At 48.2% G+C, this 19,061-nt stretch overlaps 1 protein-coding gene across 1 annotated transcript in view; it reads right to left on the bottom strand.

Moving 5' to 3' along the window:
• RABEP1 (rabaptin, RAB GTPase binding effector protein 1) overlaps window positions 1-19,061 on the bottom strand; it is a 95,786-nt gene that overhangs the window by 8,861 nt on the left and 67,864 nt on the right. Inside the window, exons 11-15 of the mRNA XM_044285590.1 lie at window positions 16,083-16,272; window positions 15,556-15,567; window positions 8,518-8,573; window positions 7,875-7,973; window positions 6,491-6,607 (exon numbers count right to left, since the gene is read on the bottom strand). Of these exons, the coding sequence (XP_044141525.1) occupies window positions 6,491-6,607; window positions 7,875-7,973; window positions 8,518-8,573; window positions 15,556-15,567; window positions 16,083-16,272 (474 nt within the window). The remainder of the gene's footprint in view (window positions 1-6,490; window positions 6,608-7,874; window positions 7,974-8,517; window positions 8,574-15,555; window positions 15,568-16,082; window positions 16,273-19,061) is intronic.

Here is a 19,061-nt window from a genome sequence, read left to right as displayed (position 1 = left end):
GAGCGGTCGATATGGACGCGACGATACCTAATATGTATACTTTTTTTTATTTATGTAAGTTTTACACAATAACAGCTTTTTTAAAACAAAAAAAATGATGTTTTAGTGTCTCCATATTCTGAGCCATAGTTTTTTTTTATTTTTTGGGCGATTGTCTCAGGTAGGGGCAAATTTTGAGCGGGATGAGGTGACAGTTCGATTGGTACTATTTTGGTGGGCAAATGCCTTTTTGATCGCTTGCTGTACTTTTTGTGATGCAAGGTGACAAAAAAATTGTTTATTTAGCAAAGTTTTTATTTTTGACAATGTTCATCTGAGGTGTTAGGTCATGTGATATGTTTATAGAGCCGGTCGATACAGAAGCTGCGATATCTAATATGTATACTTTTTTTTCTCCCTATTTTTTTACCAATTTTTTTTAACTTTATTTGGGGAAAATGACGTTTTTTTTTTTTTTTACTTGAAACTTAATTTTTAAGTGAGGACTTGGAAAGGTTGATTATCCAACCGAACCGCTCCAAGGTTTGCAGCGTTAGGTCCACGCTGGTTGACGACTGGGAAAAGGAGGGCGACTTGATGAGCAGATCGTCCAAGTAGGAAAGGAGAAAAAAAAACCTGGAGCGGAGCAAGGCCAGGACAGGGGCAAGGATCTTGGTGAACACCCGAGGAGCCGTCGCCAGGCCAAAGGGCAGGGCGACAAATTGAGAATGGTCGTTCCCCACCGCAAAGCAAAGGAAACGCTGGTGACACCGAGCGATCAGGACGTGGAGGTAAGCATCCTGGATGTCGATAGACGACAAAAACTCCCCTTGTTCCAGAGAGGCCGCCACGGATCTGAGGGACTCCATCCTGAAAACGGTTTAACCGCTTGAGGTCCAAAATTGGTCTTACCGAACCTTCTTTTTTGGGAAAGAACCCCCTTTGAGTAGAACCCCTTGAACCGGTCCCTTAGAAAAACGGGAGTGATCACTCCTTTGTCCAGAAGGGTGCGAATGGCTTCAGAGAAGTCGGCCGCACACTGGGGGTCCCTCGAGGCACGGGAGCGATAGAAGCGAACCGGAGGCAGGGATGCATATTTGATTTTGTATCCGGAAGTTACAACTTAGAGAGCCCAGGCGTCGGAGACGTGCGCTTGCCAGATGTCCCTGAACAGGAGGAGTCCCCCCGCCACCCGGGTGGGTGGGGGCGCACCTTCAGGCAGGGGTCTGCTTGGCCGAGGGAGGGCGAGCAGGCTGGGACTTACGCCAGGAGGGTTGAGTCCGAAAAAAAGGCTTTTTAAGTCTATCCTGGAAAGAATTAGATGACGGGCCTGACGCGGATCGAGGACCGGAGGCCCTGCGGGAGGATCTAAAGCGAGAGAAACCAGGACGGCCTTGAGAGGCGCTCTTGATCCTATGCTGGGGAAGATGGGTGCTCTTACCCCCTGTGGCTTCAGAAATGATCTCGTCCAGGCGGGTCCCGAATAAGCGGAAGCCCGCGAAGGGAAGACCAGCAAGTGACCGTTTGGAAGCGGAATCCGCCGTCCAAACCTTTAGCCAAAGTTCTCTCCTAGCTGAAATGGCCAGAGCAGAGGAACGGGCCATGAGGGCACCTGCATCAAGGGATGCCTCACAAATGAATTTTCCTGCCTGAACAATGAGTTGGGCTAAAGCAGGGAGGTCCTGAATAGAGACGTCCGAGTCAAGTTCCTGATCCAGCTGGGAAGCCCATTCAGAGACCACTTTTCCGGCCCAGGCAGAAGCAAAGACCGGCCTGAGGGCTGAACCGGAGGCGGCAAAAATGGCCTTTGTAAGGGATTCAATGCGTCGGTCCTCCGCGGACTGAAGAGAGGAGCCGTCCGCCACAGGAATGGCCGTGCTTTTAGATAAGCGGGCCACGGGAGGGTCAACCTTAGGCGGAGACGCCCAAGTGGAGATGCAATCCGCCGGGAAGGGATAACAGATATCCAACTTCTTAGGGGGTATAAAACGGGCATCAGGGCGAGACCAAGCCTTAGAGACTACCGACGAGAAGTCGGCATGGAGAGGGAATACTGTGGACTCCTGCTTGGGGCGGAAAAAGGACACACCAGCCTTGTCAGAGCTGGGAGGGTCATTGTGAATTTTAAAGGTATCACGAATGTTGGCAATGCGATAGCCCACAGCAGAGGCCAGCTGGGACGGTAAAGCCGAGTCCATATCCCAATCTGAATCCACTAATTCTCCCTCTGAGGGCATGTCCTGCCTCCACGACATTAGTGAGGCTTTCCACGGCCTGGGACAGGGATCTTGCCCATTCAAGAGGATCCAAGAGGACAGGGGGCGGCACAGCAAGTGGCGGACCCTGTATTGGGACCTGGCATGCAGAGCAATGCGGGTCTGATTGCCCCCATGGAAAGGGTGCACCACAGGCGGTGCAGGCGTGATACCAGGGCCCAGAGGCCCCTGAGGGATCGGACATGTTGGCTAGAAAGGCTAGGGGCTGCTGGTACTAGGAAGGGGTTAGCAGTCCTACCAGACCGAAGACCTCAGGGCTGGGAGCAAACAGCAAGCAGCAGGACCGGAGCAGGAGTAAGAGACAGAGCACGATCTCTTCTCAGGGCAGGAGCGGAAGCAGAGATTGCTGGTCTCTTGGAATAAGCAGAAGGCGGGAGTAAAGCGGAGCGGGAAGCAAAGCCCCGCCCCTGCTAGCTTAGTTCGCGTGCGCGATTTAAATACACATAAGGCCGGAAGTGACTGCCTGCGGCGCAGTAATGGCGCCGAAGTGTGGCGATTATTTCATTCTTCCCCTGTATACTTATGGGGAAGGGGGCAGTATGCGGCGCAGCAATCAAGAGAAGTCGCTGCAGAGAGATACTGGCCGTACCAGCACAAGGGCAACGCCTCGATCTCTGTGCGGCCGTCACGCGGCCGGCAGTTAAAGGGTGCCGAAGTCCGGTACAGAGGCAGGCTCAGCCTGCCGGCGCTGTTTGGGTGCGCTGCTGCAGTCCCTGCAGCGAGTACAGAGAACACTGACCCCCCCCTGCGGGTGGCTCTGGGGAGCTCAGCAATAACCCTTTAGTGGCGGAGCGCCTGCTGCTTAAGGAGCCTGGAGAGTGGCCGGCTCCTGGGAATCGAACTCATAGCTTCTGCATCACAGCGCAGAAGGAATTGTGGCTTCTCCCTGTTCGTTCTTCTCAACCCCCCTGTATATCGCCCCACTTCAAGGAGTGGGGGTCCCTGTAGCCCCAGAACATCTGATCCGGCGTCAGGGAAGGGGCCTTGGGTAGGAAGGGGGGGGGGGGGCAGGGCTGGAACAGCCACTCTCACCATCCTGATGTCTTCACCCTCTATCCGTTCCAGCAGGGTCGCCCCTTCAGCTACTGGCACCGCAGTGGCAGGAAGCTGGAGAGGGGCTTGGTGTGCGGGCGACCCTTGTGCTGGCGGGATGCAGGGGAGCTGGGCTGCCCTGGTCCTCCTTGTCTTCTGTGGGGGAGGCAGCAGTGCGGATGGCCGACACTGGCGCAGCTTGACCCCGGGAGAAACAGAGAGGTCCAGGCGTCTCTGTTGTCCCTGTGAAAAGTAAAACAAAAAATAAAAAAATTTAAATGAAGGAGAAAAAACAGCCCTGCAGAGCAGGGAGTGACTTGCCTCCTTGGACACTAAGCAAAAAACTGGTAGTCTCTCTCTCCAGGGTATAGCTGCTGGAGGAGGGGCTTAACAGTTTTCACTTAGTGTCACGCCTCCTAGGGAGTTGAGTTATACCCCAAGATTTCCTGTGTCCCCCAAGGAATTGGGCGAGAAACTTTATTTAAAAAATAAATAAAAATTCACTGTTTTTTGTCCCACTTTTGGGGGGGGGGGGGGGGGGGGTATAATCCTTTACAATGCATTCCAATACTTCTGTATTGGAATGCATTGGCTGTATGAGTAATACAGTGTGTATTACTCATACAGATTCCGGCCTGTGAGATCCAGGGGGCTGGATCTCACAAGCTCGTCACCGGAAGGAATCGCGCTGCCTTCCATGCCATCGGGTCCCGATGGCATGCGGCGGTGATCGGAACACCACACGACATACCGGTACATCATGGGTCCTTAAGGACTCGGGAACCATGCCGTACCGATACGTCATGGGTCCCTAAGGGGTTAAAGAGGTTGTCTGGAATTTTGATATTGATGGGCTATCTCGGACAACCCATTTAAAGAACTAGATAACCACTAGATACAATTTACTGTGTAGATTATATACTGGCTGTCCAAGCTGTAGATTTTTTTATTTTATTATTTTAATCAAGCTAGATATAAACTCCATATTTTGGTAACTGGAGATGAAGATGGGTAGTGAAAGTTGCTTTGTTTTAGAATACTAAAGGACAGTAAAGGGATACAGACTTTAAATGTAGACTACTGAGCTACACAGAGGATCCCTACCCCACCCAACAAGGATGTCAGATTAAAGAAAATGTTTATTCAGAAAATGACCTATTGTTAAAAATCACAATTTAAGCTGGCCCCATAATCATATACAGAGAATAGAATAAAATAGCTACAATATTTTTTTTTTAAAAGACTAGAAAAGAATTCCTTGCTCAGGCCCCCTTTATAAGCTGGAATGGAGAGGCACTCTGTAGTAGATGCTCCTATTTTGGCAGACCCAAACCATACTTATATACATTCCAATGGCGGCCAAGAAATATTATATTTCCCCTGTAGTGGCCCAGTTGGCCATGGCTTTCCCTGGCAAAATAAGCTGTTTAAGTGAAAATAAAATAGAAAATGGAGTATATGAGTGGGAAAAATGTGATTGGGAGGGAAAGGAGGGAGGGCACAGGGTTGAGCACCAAAGAAGAAATAGATATTACAAAACAGACACCAGGTCGTGGTAACTCGTTACAATGGAAGGTAGCTACCCACTTGGAAAAGGCGAAACACAAGGATACTTATCAAGTGCACCGCATGCACAAGAGACAGACAATGGTATAGTAAGGCGCCAGAACAGGTAAATGGTTAACGGAAGGGTATTTGTAAAGGGATGGAGCAGGTGTATATAGGCTCAGGTGGCAGATAAGCCAGCGGTCAAGTATAAAAAAATACACATAAATCATCACAAATGTTAAAAAGGGAAGGTGGTATTACTAATTGAGTCAAGGGACTTGCTTCTCTAGGGAGGAGGGTGAACAGGATAAACTCAAGACACCTGTCCTCCTAACCTCCCCCGCCGAGGTCGCCTGTAAGATGGATGCACACCCCGTCCTCGTGATGGAGATGAACTGAAACTGAAGGACTTCCAAATCAAGGATGCTTTTTTTTATTATTATAAGAATAAAAAAAAATCCTTGATTTGTAAGTCCTCCAGTTCATCTCCACCACCTTATCCGCCACCTAAGCCTATATACACCTGCTCCATCCCTTTACACATACCCTTCCGTTAACCAGTTACCTGTTCTGGCGCCTCATAAGCTGTTTGCCATGTGTGGTGAGAGCGAGACTTGTGGAGATGATTGCCCCATCAAAATCATTCAGAAAGGAGTGGTCCCGAAGACAACCTCTTTGACAAACACTGGTTATATGCTCCGCAAAACTTAAATCTAAAATCTTTAGTCCTTATATCCATTTCTGTACATTATAACACATAAAAGTTAAAACCAATCTAACAATTAAGTGAAAAGGGGAAAAAAACGGTTGCTACACTGAAACCATGAACAAGCAGCTGTTTGACGCATAATGACATTACGCCTGATAATTAAAGGACACCTGTCAGCAGATTTGTACTTATTAAACTGGACGACCTGTTACATGTACACTTGGCAGCTAAAGGCATCCGTGTTGGTCCATGTTCATATGTGCCTGCATTGCTAAGAAAAATGTTTTAATACATGCAAACAAGCCTCTTGGGAAACAGGCCAGGCGTGATCACGTTTAGGGTCTATTCACACGTCCGTTTTTTCTTTCCTGATCTGTTCCGTTTTTTGCGGACCAGATCTGGACCCATTCATTTTCAATGGGTCCTGAAAAAAAATCTGACATTGTGCTGTCCGTTTTTTTTCAGGACCCATTGAAAATGAATGGGTCCAGATCTGGTCCGCAAAAAACGGAACAGATCAGGAAAGAAACAACGGACGTGTGAATGGACCCTTACACTGCCTAGCCTTGTCAATCAAAGTGCACAGGACGTGGCAGTTGTAGAGACAGTAGAGCCTCTAGGTGTAATAGCAACACCCCCGTTGCTCCTAGAGGCTCATTTGCATGTATTAAAACTTCATTGCTCTCAGCAATGCGGACACAAATGAACATGGAACCAACACAGATGCCTTCAGCTGTCAAGTGCACATGTAACAGGTCAGCCAGGTTCATAGGTACAGATCTGCTGACAGATGCCCTTTAACATGTGCAAATATTAGAACTTAATAAAATTACTACCTAGGTAATAAAGATGTTGAAGATATCAACATTTATTTCTAGAAATAAAGTTGGTAAAAACAGAAGACTACACAATGTAGATACACTTGACAGCGTCCCTGTGCTTTTACCTGCAGAGTTTGCGACAACTTTACAAAGTCTCTTTGCACTTGCTCGCTAACATCCAGCTCTGTTTGTAGGCGCTGTGCTTTGTTCTTTTCTTCAAAGAGCAACTCCTCTAGGCTGGTCTGAAAACAGGAAATAAGGTCCGTCATCAGTCAACTGAAACATCGAGTTTAATGAGCGGACACCGAGCGTGCACCAGAGCAGGGAATGCTGTGCTTGCTTGAGGATTGAGCTCCACTACATTCGCAGCACAATATGCAACAAATCCCAAGGCATCACCAAAGTGAAAAGCTACAGGCATTTCAGACCACAGAAGCATACAGGACTTGAAGGCCAGCTTGCCAAAACTTTTCTGTGCTTTGAACTATTCACTTTGGTGGTGACTTGGACTTTCATAAAGAAATTACAAGCTATTTAACCCCTCAACAGTCAAATTAAAATTGGAAAAATCCTCCTGAAAAAGTCACTTTTTTTAAATCGCAGATTGGACCAGCACTGTGGCCTCTTCATACTACACCAAGCGTAATGCTGTACATTTTATAGTGACTACTTGGTTTTGCAGCTATCTGAATGCCAGTGAGCTGCACAAAGGCCATATGAGAGATGCATGTGACGTTAAAGCTCTAGGAAGTGGACAGGATGTCAATATTTGAACCCTGGAACCCCTCTTTAATAATCACTTATTAATATGCTACTAAGTAATAAATGGGATTGGATCACCAAGATGATCTCCAGCTCTTAAACAAACTGTAGGAACCAGACTTGTGGTGAAGACAGAGTGAAGGGCTTTTGTATATAGGCTCACCCCTTTGGCTAATAAAGGGACTCCCATTATAAATACTTAAAGGAACATTTATTAGGACTGGGGTTTTAGATGGTGTTTAAGCCCCTGTGGATTGCTTAAGGTATATAGAGTCGCCGGCCACTACATAACTTCAGCGGATCCACTGCAGATTCTAAATGTAAGACCGCTTCCTTGCTGTCTTACATTTAAGACCACTTTCTATGCCTAAACCAGGCCACCCAATCATTTTCCCACCTACACCACGCCCCCATTTTATACCTGGCGTGATCGGGGAAGAAGTTGCAGATTCTGCTGCAATATGGCATGCAACAGAATCTGTACCAGATATATGCCACAAAAGTGTTGTTTATCTGTTTGTAAATTACCCTCATAGTCCCTTCAGCACTTTACCAAGTGAATGGAGATCAAGCATATAAATGATGATCAGGTAACTGGCTTCAGGGATTCCTTGCTGAGCTGCTTCACTGAAGATAAGCACCTCCATGCAATACATATGCACATATAGCTGATCTATGCATGCGTATTTATTGGGAAGTAAGGGACGCAGGTGACGGCTCAGCGAGCTTCGTGTCGCTTACATTTACCTTGCTTGATGTCTCTTTACTAAGCTGCTCTTCTAAAGAGATTTTCAGTTCTTGAACATCCTGAAGTTCTTTTGTTTTATGCTGCAAGCGGGATTCCAGCTGTATGACAAACAGAATGTTACACCATTAGAAACCAGAGCTGCATTCACACTTCTGTTGGCTACAGAGATGAAACCATCTAGAATTTGTAGACTTATTAGGACACATTTACTAATCTTATAGATGGCATAACTTACACAAGCTGTCTAAAGATGCTACAAACTGATCTCTGGCTGAGGCTGGATAAACAAACCTGGTTGCTTGCTAGTCACTTTTGTCTACCTTTATACTTTGTGTCAAAATTTTATACCTCAACTTCCGGGCCAAATCCTTGCTTCCTGGTGAGCTAGGAGCAGCGGACTGCTCCATAACTCGATACACCAAATGCCACCAAACTTTAGTGCATTGTATGACAAGGTCTAGGTGCAATCATCTTGGTAAATGTGGACCATAGTCTAGATCAGCTCTGGTGATCTGCATTCTATGAAGTGTTGTCTTGACACTAGGTAATAAATAGTATTCTGATGTAGCTCACATCAGTCAACTGTACTTTAACAATGTGTGTGTATATAATTCCAATAAGAATATATATTTACATTCATACCTCCTCTTTTTCCACTTTTATCCTGTCCAACTCAATTTTTAAACTTGATATCGATGCTGTTAAAAGAGAAAAAAAAAAAAAATCATGAGCAAAACAGAAAAAAAAATGAGTGAAAATATTCCAACAAAGAAAACACACGATACAAAACGATGGCACAAACTCATAATGATAACATACAGCTTTCATACAACTTTTTTTTTTTTTTTTCAGTGTCTTTCCAGGTGTTTTTCTTCACAGCATCTCAGTATTTTTGTAGTATGTTACATCCAGAGGTTTTCTGAAAGCCTTTAGTAAATCATTACATACACTACAAACAATGCGCTTTTTCTCATGGAGTTTTTCGGGTCCATGGTGTTTTGTTGTTTTTTCAAAACACAGCATATTCTAGGTGTGGCTTTTTTTTTTTTTAGGTGATTCCTGTAGGATTCTATGTAAGAAGTAATGAAAGTTAAAAATTGTATGAAAAAAACTACTACCCCAAAAATATGCATTTATTTATTTATTTTAACAAAAAGGCCACAAAAATGGTGTGTGAAGGAAGCCTCTTAGATAACTTTACAATAGAATAGCAATAAAAACCAAAAGCATTAGAACCACCCAAATTACAGTGCAATCTGAAGTCTTCAGATCCTTGTTTTTCAGTCTTAGGACCATATGCGGGCCACAAATCGTACTGAACTGAAGTACTGAAAGCAGAAACTGAGTGCAGAGACATGGGAGAAAACGAGATTTTTGTGACCACACCTTGTAAAATCTCTTTCTCGCTTTATTCATTGGGGGACACAGGACCATGGGTATAGCTTGCTGCTGCCACTAGGAGGCGACACTAGGCTGAAAGCTGTTTGCTCCTCCCCTGCAGGCTATACCCCCTCCAGCCTGGAGAGAGCATATCAGTTTGTGCCTCAGCAGTAGGAGAAAACATACCGAAACAAAACAAAACTAGGAAAGACCACAGTCCAACAAAACAACCAAACCGGACACCAGTCCCAATCGGCAACCTGGACCACTGGTCTCAGTAGAAACCAACAATGGGTGGGTGCTGTGTCCCCCAATGAATAAAGCGAGAAAGAGATTTTACAAGGTGAGTTCACAAAAATCTCGTTTTCTCGCTCATATCATTGGGGGACACAGGACCATGGGACGTCCTAAAGCAGTCCCCGGGGCGGGAAAACCACTGACTCCACGCCTCACAGGTGAGACACTACACTGCGGCCTGTAAGATCCTACGGCCAAGAGCAGCATCCGCCGATGCAAACTAATGCACTTTGTAAAACTTGGTGAAGGTGTGCAACGAAGACCAAGTTGCTGCCTTACACAGTTGAGACGCCGAAGCGTGGTGAAAGTGTGCCCAAGAAGCCCCGACCGCCCTGGTAGAGTGAGCTGTGATACCAGGTAGAGGAATCCTGCCCTTGGAGCGGTAGGCCTCGTTAATGGCCAATCTAATCCACCGAGCAATCGCCACCTTGGACGCCGCCAAACCCTTACGAGGACCCTCCGGAATCACGAACAGGGAGTCCGCTCGCCGAAAGGAGGCCACCACGGCCAGGTAGATCCGTAAGGCCCGCACCACATCCAAACGGTGAAGCGCTATTTCCCTAGGATGGGAAGGTTTGGGGCAAAGCGATGGCAGGACAATGTCTTCATTGATATGGAACGCCGACACCACCTTCGGCAGAAACGACGGCACCGTCCGGAGCACCACCTTATCCTGATGGAACACCAAGAAGGGCTCCTTGCACGACAGCGCCGCCAGTTCTGACACCCGACGTCTGGAAGTAATGGCAACTAGGAATGCGACCTTCCATGACAACATGCGGAGGGAGACTTCTCGCAGGGGTTCAAACGGCTCGGACTGAAGTGCCACCAGCACCAAATTCAGGTCCCAGGAATGCAACGGTGGCCGATATGGGACCGCGGTGTGCGCAACACCCTGCATGAAGGTCTTGACCGGGCCCAGAACCGCCAGCGTACGCTGGAAAAATATGGAAAGGGCCGAAACCTGTCCTTTCAAACGAACTCAGGGCCAGACCTAGCTCCAAACCCGCCTGAAGAAAGGCCAACACCGTAGGGAGGGAAAACTTCCTAGAGGGGAAGCCCCTGTCCTCACAGAATTTTAGGAACGACTTCCACGTTCGATAGTAGATTTTCGCGGAGGAGGGCTTCCGAGCCCTAATCATGGTGCGAACGACCGTATCCGAGAAACCCCTTTTCTTCAGCAGGAAGGTTTCAATAGCCACGCCGTCAAACGCAGCGTATGTAAACCCTGGTGGAAGACTGGGCCCTGTGAGAGCAGGTCGGGCCTGAGTGGAAGAGGCCACCGCGCGTCCCCCAGGAGAAGAACGAGCTCCGAGTACCAAGCTCGGCGCGGCCAGTCTGGGGCAATTAGGAGCGTTTGAACACCCTCCATCCTGATTCTGCAAAGAATCCGCGGCAGGAGCGGCAGCGGCGGGAACACGTACAGAAAACTGAAGTTGTCCCACGGTGCCACGAGAGCGTCTACGTCGTAGGCCATCGGGTCCCTTGCGCGAGACAGAAAGCACAGGAGTTTGTGGTTCAACCGAGATGCCATTAGATCCACCTCCGGGCGACCCCACCGGAGACAAAGGTCCTCGAACACCTCCGGGTGGAGAGCCCATTCCCCCGAGTCCACCGTCGTTCGGCTGAGGAAATCCGCCGTCCAATTGTCCACGCCTGGGATGAAGATCGCCGAGATCACCGGGACATGGGCTTCCGCCCACTGCAGAATCCTCGCGGCCTCGTCCATCACCGTTCCGCTGCGCGTCCCCCCCTGGTGATTGATGTAGGCAACCGCTGTGGCGTTGTCCAACTGTATCCTGACCGGACGGCCCCGCAAATCGTTGGTCCAATGGCAGAGGGAGAGGTAGATGGCCCGGAGCTCCAGGATATTGATGGGTAGTTTGGACTCCGCCAGAGACCAGACTCCTTGGGCTGTCCGGGTACCGAAGACCCCTCCCCAACCGCGGAGGCTGGCGTCGGTCGTAATCACCGTCCATGACACCGGCAGGAACGACTTCCCCGACGACAGGTGGTCCGGAACCATCCACCAGGCGAGAGCCTCGCGAACGGGCTGAGACAGCGAGATCCTGAGGTCCAGTGAATCCCGTGACTTGTCCCAGGAGGACAGGATGAGCCGCTGAAACTCCCTGGTGTGGAACTGGGCGAACGGTACCGCCTCGAATGAGGCCACCATCAGCCCCAGAACTCGCATGAAGTTGCTAATCAATACCTTGCGACGCCGGGTGAGCAGCTCCACTGTATTCTGAATGCCCGATCTCTTGTCCAGAGGCAGACGCACCACGGCAGCCTCGGAATCCAGAGTCATACCCAGGAACCTGATCCGAGTGGTAGGGGACAGGCATGATTTCCGTCGGTTGAGAATCCACCCGAAGCGAGTGAGCGTGCCCATCGTAATCCGAAGACTGTCTGCGCATTGCGACGCTGACGGGGCTTTGACTAAGATGTCGTCCAGGTATGGGAGAAGGGTGATGCCTCTGGACCGCAGAATCCCCAGAAGGGGTGCCAGAACCTTCGTGAACACACGCGGGGCCGTCGCCAGACCGAATGGCAGAGCGACGAACTGGAAGTGATCCGACTGAATGGCAAATCGGAGGAAACGTTGGTGTGTGGTAGCGATAGGTATGTGGAGATACGCATCTTGCACGTCCAATGACGCCATGTGCTCCCCCTGCACCAGTGAGGCCACAACGGAACGAAGAGATTCCATTCTGAACCTCTGAACCCGCAGATAACGGTTCAAAAGATTGAGGTCCAGCACCGGTCTCACATCGCCCTCCTTCTTGGGGACCACAAACAGGTTGGAATAAAAACCTGTAAAACGCTCCTCCGGTGGCACCGGAGAAATCACCCCCCGCAGGAGTAGGGACTGGACGGCGTTCAGGAAAGCCGCGGCCCGGACGGGATCCCTGGAAGGCTGGGAAAGGAAGAAACGGTTGGGGGGAAGGGACCTGAATTCTATTTTGTAGCCCGAGGAAACTACCTCGAGCGCCCATGCGTCCGGAATGTGGGCGTGCCAAATGTCCTGGAACAGGAGAAGACGCCCCCCCACCTGAGAGGGTGGGGACAAACCTTCATGCGGAAGGCTGCTTACTTGGTGCTGTGCGAGGTTGCTGGGCACGCGGACGCCAGGCCTGCTGGGGCTTAAAAGACGGGCCTTTCCGCCGATCCTGGTTGGGCGGTCCCGCCGCGGAGGTGGGAATTGAACGGGTGCCCGAGAAACGGCGAAAGGACTGGAAGCGAGAAGACGCAGACCTGGGCTGAAAGGGCCGCTTCGCTTTGGGTTGGGGCAGATGGGTGCATTTCCCACCCGTAGCTTCTGAGATTATTACATCCAGTTTTGGCCCAAAAAGCCGAGCCCCAGAAAACGGAAGCTTTAAGAGAGAGCGTTTAGAGGAAGAATCAGCCTTCAAGGCCTTGAGCCATAACTCCCGGCGGACCGAAGTGGTGAGAGCTGAGGCACGGGCAACCATCGACCCAGCATCCAGTGCCGCTTCGCAGAGATATTTCCCCGCATGGGAAATCTGGAGCGCAGACAACTCGAGTTCAGTGGGCGGGAGGTTGGACAAAATGTCCTGGCTCAACCGGAGGGACCACTCCGAAACCGCCTTGGCTACCCAGGCGGATGCGAAAATCGGACGCAGTGCCGAACCGCTCGCCGTAAAGATTGACTTTGAGAGCGACTCTACGCGACGGTCCACCGGATCCTGGAGGGAAGAACCATCCGCTACCGGAATGGTCGTAGATTTAGCCAAGCGAGCCACCGGCGGGTCCACCTTCGGCGGGGAGGACCATTGTTCCACGGTCTCGCGTGGAAAGGGGTAGAGGAGGTCTAGGCGTTTTGGGATAACAAAACGCAAACCCGGCTGGTCCCAAGCCTTGTTAACCACAATAGAAAAATCTTTGTGTAACGGGAACGCCTTGGGGGTCTGTTTCGCACGCAGAAACGACACCCCTTGTTGGCTAGTGGAGGGAAGGTCCTCCTGAACCCGGAAGGTGTCCCTTATTGCCGAAATCAGGCTATCCACCATGGAAGCAATCTGAGAAGAGTGCTCCAGGTCCATATCCGCATCCGAATCCCCAAGCTCACCCTCTGACAGTGCGTCGCCTAACAGGGAGGACGCCTGTGACTGGGATCCAGGAGCAGGGGGGGATGCTGAGGCGTCAGAGGAGGAACGGTTGCCTGCTCTGGGGCGCTTACTAGGAGGTCTGCCTCTGGTTTGCGTGCCATGCGGTTGCGCGGATTGCACCGGTGGTGATTTCTCCACTAAACGACCCAGCAATGAAAGGGTGGAATGGGAGATTTTAGAGAGGTCCTCCACTGCCCGTGACAGAGACCTTGCCCAGTCTGGTTCCCCCTGAACAGGACGATCTAAGGCTTCTGTGGGCTGCAGTGTTCTAGGGGGATTGCTCTGCGCAGGCTTCTGACAAGCCGAGCACAGTGATAGTGACTGGCCCCGAGGGAATTTAGCTGAACACACGGAACAGGCATAGTAAGTGGTCCTACAGGTTGTCTGAGGGGGGTCAGTGGCCGGGTCAGACATGGTCAGAACTCCTGCTGGACGGGGTATCTATCGCCTACCAGAAAACGGAGAGGGATCCCAGGTCCTGTGTCCTACCCACGCTGCGCCGGAAAGAACAGGAAGATGTAGCAGGGCGGGAGAATAAGCCACGCCCCCTCAAAGCCCGGGAGCGGCAGTCCGATTGAAGTGGGGAAACCGCGCCCCGCCCCCCTCCGTGCACGTGACCGCCAGCGCGCCTAATGCTCCTCCCCAATATGTCTGCCCGTGGAGGCCCCCTTCCTGGTTATTGCGGTGTACCGTGTGTCCCCGGCGCCCAACCAAAGGCACTCTCACCACATGAGGCCCGAATGCCGACTGCAACCGCACTGAAAACATGTGCTGTGCGCGGCGGCGAGGTAAGCGGCGAGGTACGCGGCGGAAGCGGACGGCGGACAGCATGAGGCGCCGGAGCGGACCGCCCGATGTGGCGGTGGCCGACAACCTGAGCTGCGCGGGAATAAAAACAGCGCGGTGGAGGGGACGGAGCTGGGAGGTCGGTCGGCTTACTGCACGGGCCCGTATGTGAGCACTCCTCCCGTGGACGTCGCACTGAGAGAGGGGGGTCTGGTAGAGGAGAGCGCTGAGGGCGAAGATCCACTCACCTGTCTTCATCTGTGGTCTTCACCCTCAGTTGTATCACCAGCAGGGTCACCCTTAAACCGCTGGCACCAGGCGACAGGGGCCCGGGCAGAGGAGGGCTGAAGGGAGGATGACCCTGTAGCTGGGGGGAAGCAGGGGAGCGAGGCTGCCCTGGTCCACGTTACCTTCTTGGGGGGGGGGGGGGGCAAGGCGGTGAACGAGGTACACCAGCCAGCCTCCCGGGGATGCAGGGACGCAAGCGACCCTGGACCCCCATCAGGAATCTGTGAAAAAAATAAAAATAAAAAATTGCAACGCCAGGGAGGTCTGCCTCCTACGACACTAAGCTAAAAACTGATATGCTCTCTCCAGGCTGGAGGGGGTATAGCCTAGTGTCGCCTCCTAGTGGCAGCAGCAAGCTATACCCATGGTCCTGTGTCCCCCAATGATATGAGCGAGAAAACACTTTTTTGTTTTGTTTTAGCACAAAGCCGAAACATAACAAAATGGGAGAAAAGTGAAAGGGTCTGAAGACTTTCCAAATGCATTATGGCAGGGATCAGGTAAGTATGATTACTACCGAGTGCCTGGCCATGCTGGGGGTCTGAAGAAAAAGTCACCAGGAATGAACATGCCGCCATAACTACTTTTGCATTTATGGAATAATTGACTGAAAACACCATGCCTATGTGTGTGTAAGATGTAGCCAGAAAAAAACTAAAAGGACTAAATATGGAGACAATGGGAATGAAGACATTGGGACACAAGGAGTGACAGATTCCTTTGTCTCTCGGACTGTCAACAGAAAATTTGAGCCTAGTTATTTTCTTACATAAACAGGGAATTAAAAAGTATCTCATACCTTCTAAGATGTCTTTAACATGATCAGTGATAGGTAAAGAAGGAAAGAGAAGAACATAAAGGATCAACCAGAATAAAGGAAAACAACATAAAAATAGCTTTAAAAGAAAATTAAAATAAAAGCTGGAGTAATAAAAATTGCATATGCTTCAAAGCGGATTTCCAGCCCAAACATAGAAATGACCCCATGCTAGTATATCAGGAGTTATAACAGTACTTATGTTGCGACATTGGAACTTATCTATTCAGTTTTAGAAGGAAAATGTAGAAAAAAAATCCATGCCGAAGGTCCACATGCTCTTTTCTGCTATTGATTCCCTATGGATTTCATTGTGGTATTAAAATTTATATCTGCACAAGCATCTTGCAGCCCTATTTATTACCCCTTTAACTATCTTTATCTTTTTTTTTTTCAAAATGTGCAACATAAAAGCAATGCAAAATCGTGAGCAAATGCCTTAAATTTTATTTCTACAACCTTATTTTACCAGCACATCTAGTTCTGGATAAGCACATTGAATCGGTTACCTATTTCCTCTTTACAATTCTCTATTTCAATTTGAAGTGTTTCTTCTATGTTTTCCTTCTGACACTGTTCGGCCTGAATTTGCTCTTTTAAGAAGAGAATCTCTGCTTTCAGCTTTTCTTCAAGGTGGTCTGATGCTGTACGGACACTAATAATATCTTCACGGTATTTTAAAACTAATTCATGCAACTCCTAAAAACAGAAAATCAGAGCTTTTTATTGTGTCAAATATTATAGTACAAATAAATTACTAAAAGTACACCGACGAGCAAAAGGGTAACAATGTTTTGAACTTTTGACTTTCAGGCTCCATATTTCACCATCCACTACAGCTTTGAACTTGAGACTACCATCATTTTATAGACAATCTTCTTGGCTATCTCATACATAAATTGGACTTGCAGCTATTTAGCATATGATTAGTTATGCAGATTCTTGTCATGTAACTGCATTGTTACGGTTTTGCTCCTAAAAATTCAATATTTTAATTTTAATTATTTTGCCAGAATTTTGCAAATCCACCTTTGTTTTTCAACACTGCCTGAATCCTTCTAGGCATGCTCTCGTTCAGATTCAAGCATGTCTCAACCAAAATCTGTTCCCGGGTCTCTTCTACACGTTCCGAATGGTGCATACTGGTCGACTCACTTGGATACGAATACAGTTTTTTATTCAGCTCTACCCACAAGCGTTCCATTAGGTTGAGGTTTGGGGACTGTGGGGGCCAAATCCAGCAACTCTACTTAATCATCATTGAACCATTTCTTCGCCAATCTCAACGTATGCTTTGGGTTGTTGTCCTGCTGGAACACTATATTGTCCTTTTCATACCCATAGTACTCGACTATATGAAATAGCTTGTCTTGTAGGATATTCGCATATAGCTCAGCACTGAGAACACCATCAATACTGGTCAAGTATCAACCTCATATCATCAGGCTTCCTCCACCAAACTTAACAGTTCCTTCAATTTTTCAATCGGTTAGCCCCCTTTTCCCTTGATTCTTCCGGAGCCCAGTCTATTGACTTCCGTCTCATTGCTCCAAATCACCCATTTCCAATCTTCTACTGTCCATTGTTTGTACTTTTTTTTTGCGAGCTCAAGCCAATGCTTCTTATGATGATATTGAAGTCGAGGCTACTTCACCTTTTTTCGGGCCACAATTCTAGACTTGTGTAATGTGCTTCGCACGGTGCTTGCATGGACATCTGTGATCTCACTATTACAAAGTATATGAGCCTCCACTGCCGTGTTTGTCGCGCCAGAACTGATAGACCTTGTGACGAGCAGACTTGTTGACTCCAATATTTGTCTGAACGTCCACTTCTTGGCTTCAGAATGGATGGATGGACTTCATTTCATATTCTTCCAGCTGTTATGGTTCTCCCATGATGCAGGTTGGCAATTTTCTTGGCCGAGATACCGCTATCGATGAGCTGGATGATGCAGTCTCTCTTTTCTTGGGAAATCTTCTCCATGGCTGCTCCTGGATTCGAACAAGTGACCTTTCACTTGGGAATCAACCTAATAACACACTGCGCTATTAGGGAATGTGAGAACAGGTTGGAATTTGTAGTATACAAGAAGAAAAAGATTGTTCCACCACAGGAGCAAAGTTACCTGACAAGAATCTGCATAATTATATGCTGAATAGTTGCAAGTCCAATTTATGTATGAGATAGCCAAGAAGATTGTCTATAAAATGATGGTGGTCTCACGTTCAAAGCTGTAGTGGATGATGAGATATGGAGCCTGAAAGTCAGAAGTTCAAAGCATTGTTACCCCTTCACTCATCAGTGTATATTTCCACCATTATATACATATTAAGTATTTCCTTTTCTTAAATTTAATGTCCATCTTTGACCACCCTTGGACATGTTACATACATAGTTAATCTACATTAATAATATACATTACTTATGCCATATTAGAAGGGTTTTCTGGAAATGTTATACTTAAGACGCATTCAAAGGATCGGTCATCAGTATGTGATTGGTGGGGGTCTGATCCACGATATATAAATGTGATAAAGAAAAAAAACGAAGGGGGGGAGATTTACCATCTCCCTATACCGTGGTTTTGGTGTTACAAAGTTGCAAAACTTCGAGCTGGAATACATTTTAGTCTGGCACACAGACTGCCGGACCAGGCTTTTTTTTTTTTTTAAAGAGGAGGAGCAGTCCTTGTCATAGATTAAATGCTTCCTCCCGCAGTGTAGGGCCCATCAACACTAGCGAAGCACACGTTGGTCTTTATAAATCAGGCTTAAATGTCTCATTGTATTAGAAAAGCTAAGCTACAGACACCCAATGCATAGTGTATTAAAGCACTTGACTTTTTATATACTGACCTCAGGGGTCAGTATTGGGCCCTATTCTCTTCAATATATTTATTAATGATCTTGTAGAAGGCTTGCATAGTAAAGTATCAATTTTCGCAGATGACACTAAACTGTGTAAAGTAATTTACACTGATGAGGACAGTATACTACTACAGAGGGATCTGGATAGATTGGAGGCTTGGGCAGATAAGTGGCAGATGGGGTTTAACACTGATAAATGTAAAGTTATGCACATGGGAAGGAAAAATGCAAGTCAACCGTACATACTAAATGGTAAAACACTCGGTAACACTGACATGGAAAAGGATCTAGGAATTTTAATAAACAGCAAACTAAGCTGCAAAAACCAGTGTCAGGCAGCTGCTGCCAAGGCCAACAAGATAATGGGTTGCATCAGAAGGGGCATAGATTCCCGTGATAAGAACATAGTCCTACCACTTTACAAATCGCTAGTCAGACCACACATGGAGTACTGTGTACAGTTCTGGGCTCCTGTAAACAAGGCAGACATAGCAGAGCTGGAGAAGGTCCAGAGGAGGGCAACTAAAGTAATAACTGGAATGGGGCAACTACAGTACCCTGAAAGATTATCAAAATTAGGGTTATTCACTTTAGAAAAAAGACGACTGAGGGGAGATC

Source organism: Bufo gargarizans, chromosome 3, assembly GCF_014858855.1.
Source record: "Bufo gargarizans isolate SCDJY-AF-19 chromosome 3, ASM1485885v1, whole genome shotgun sequence".
In the NCBI taxonomy this organism is placed as follows: domain Eukaryota; kingdom Metazoa; phylum Chordata; class Amphibia; order Anura; family Bufonidae; genus Bufo; species Bufo gargarizans.
This window is presented reverse-complemented; position numbering and strand designations above follow the sequence as displayed.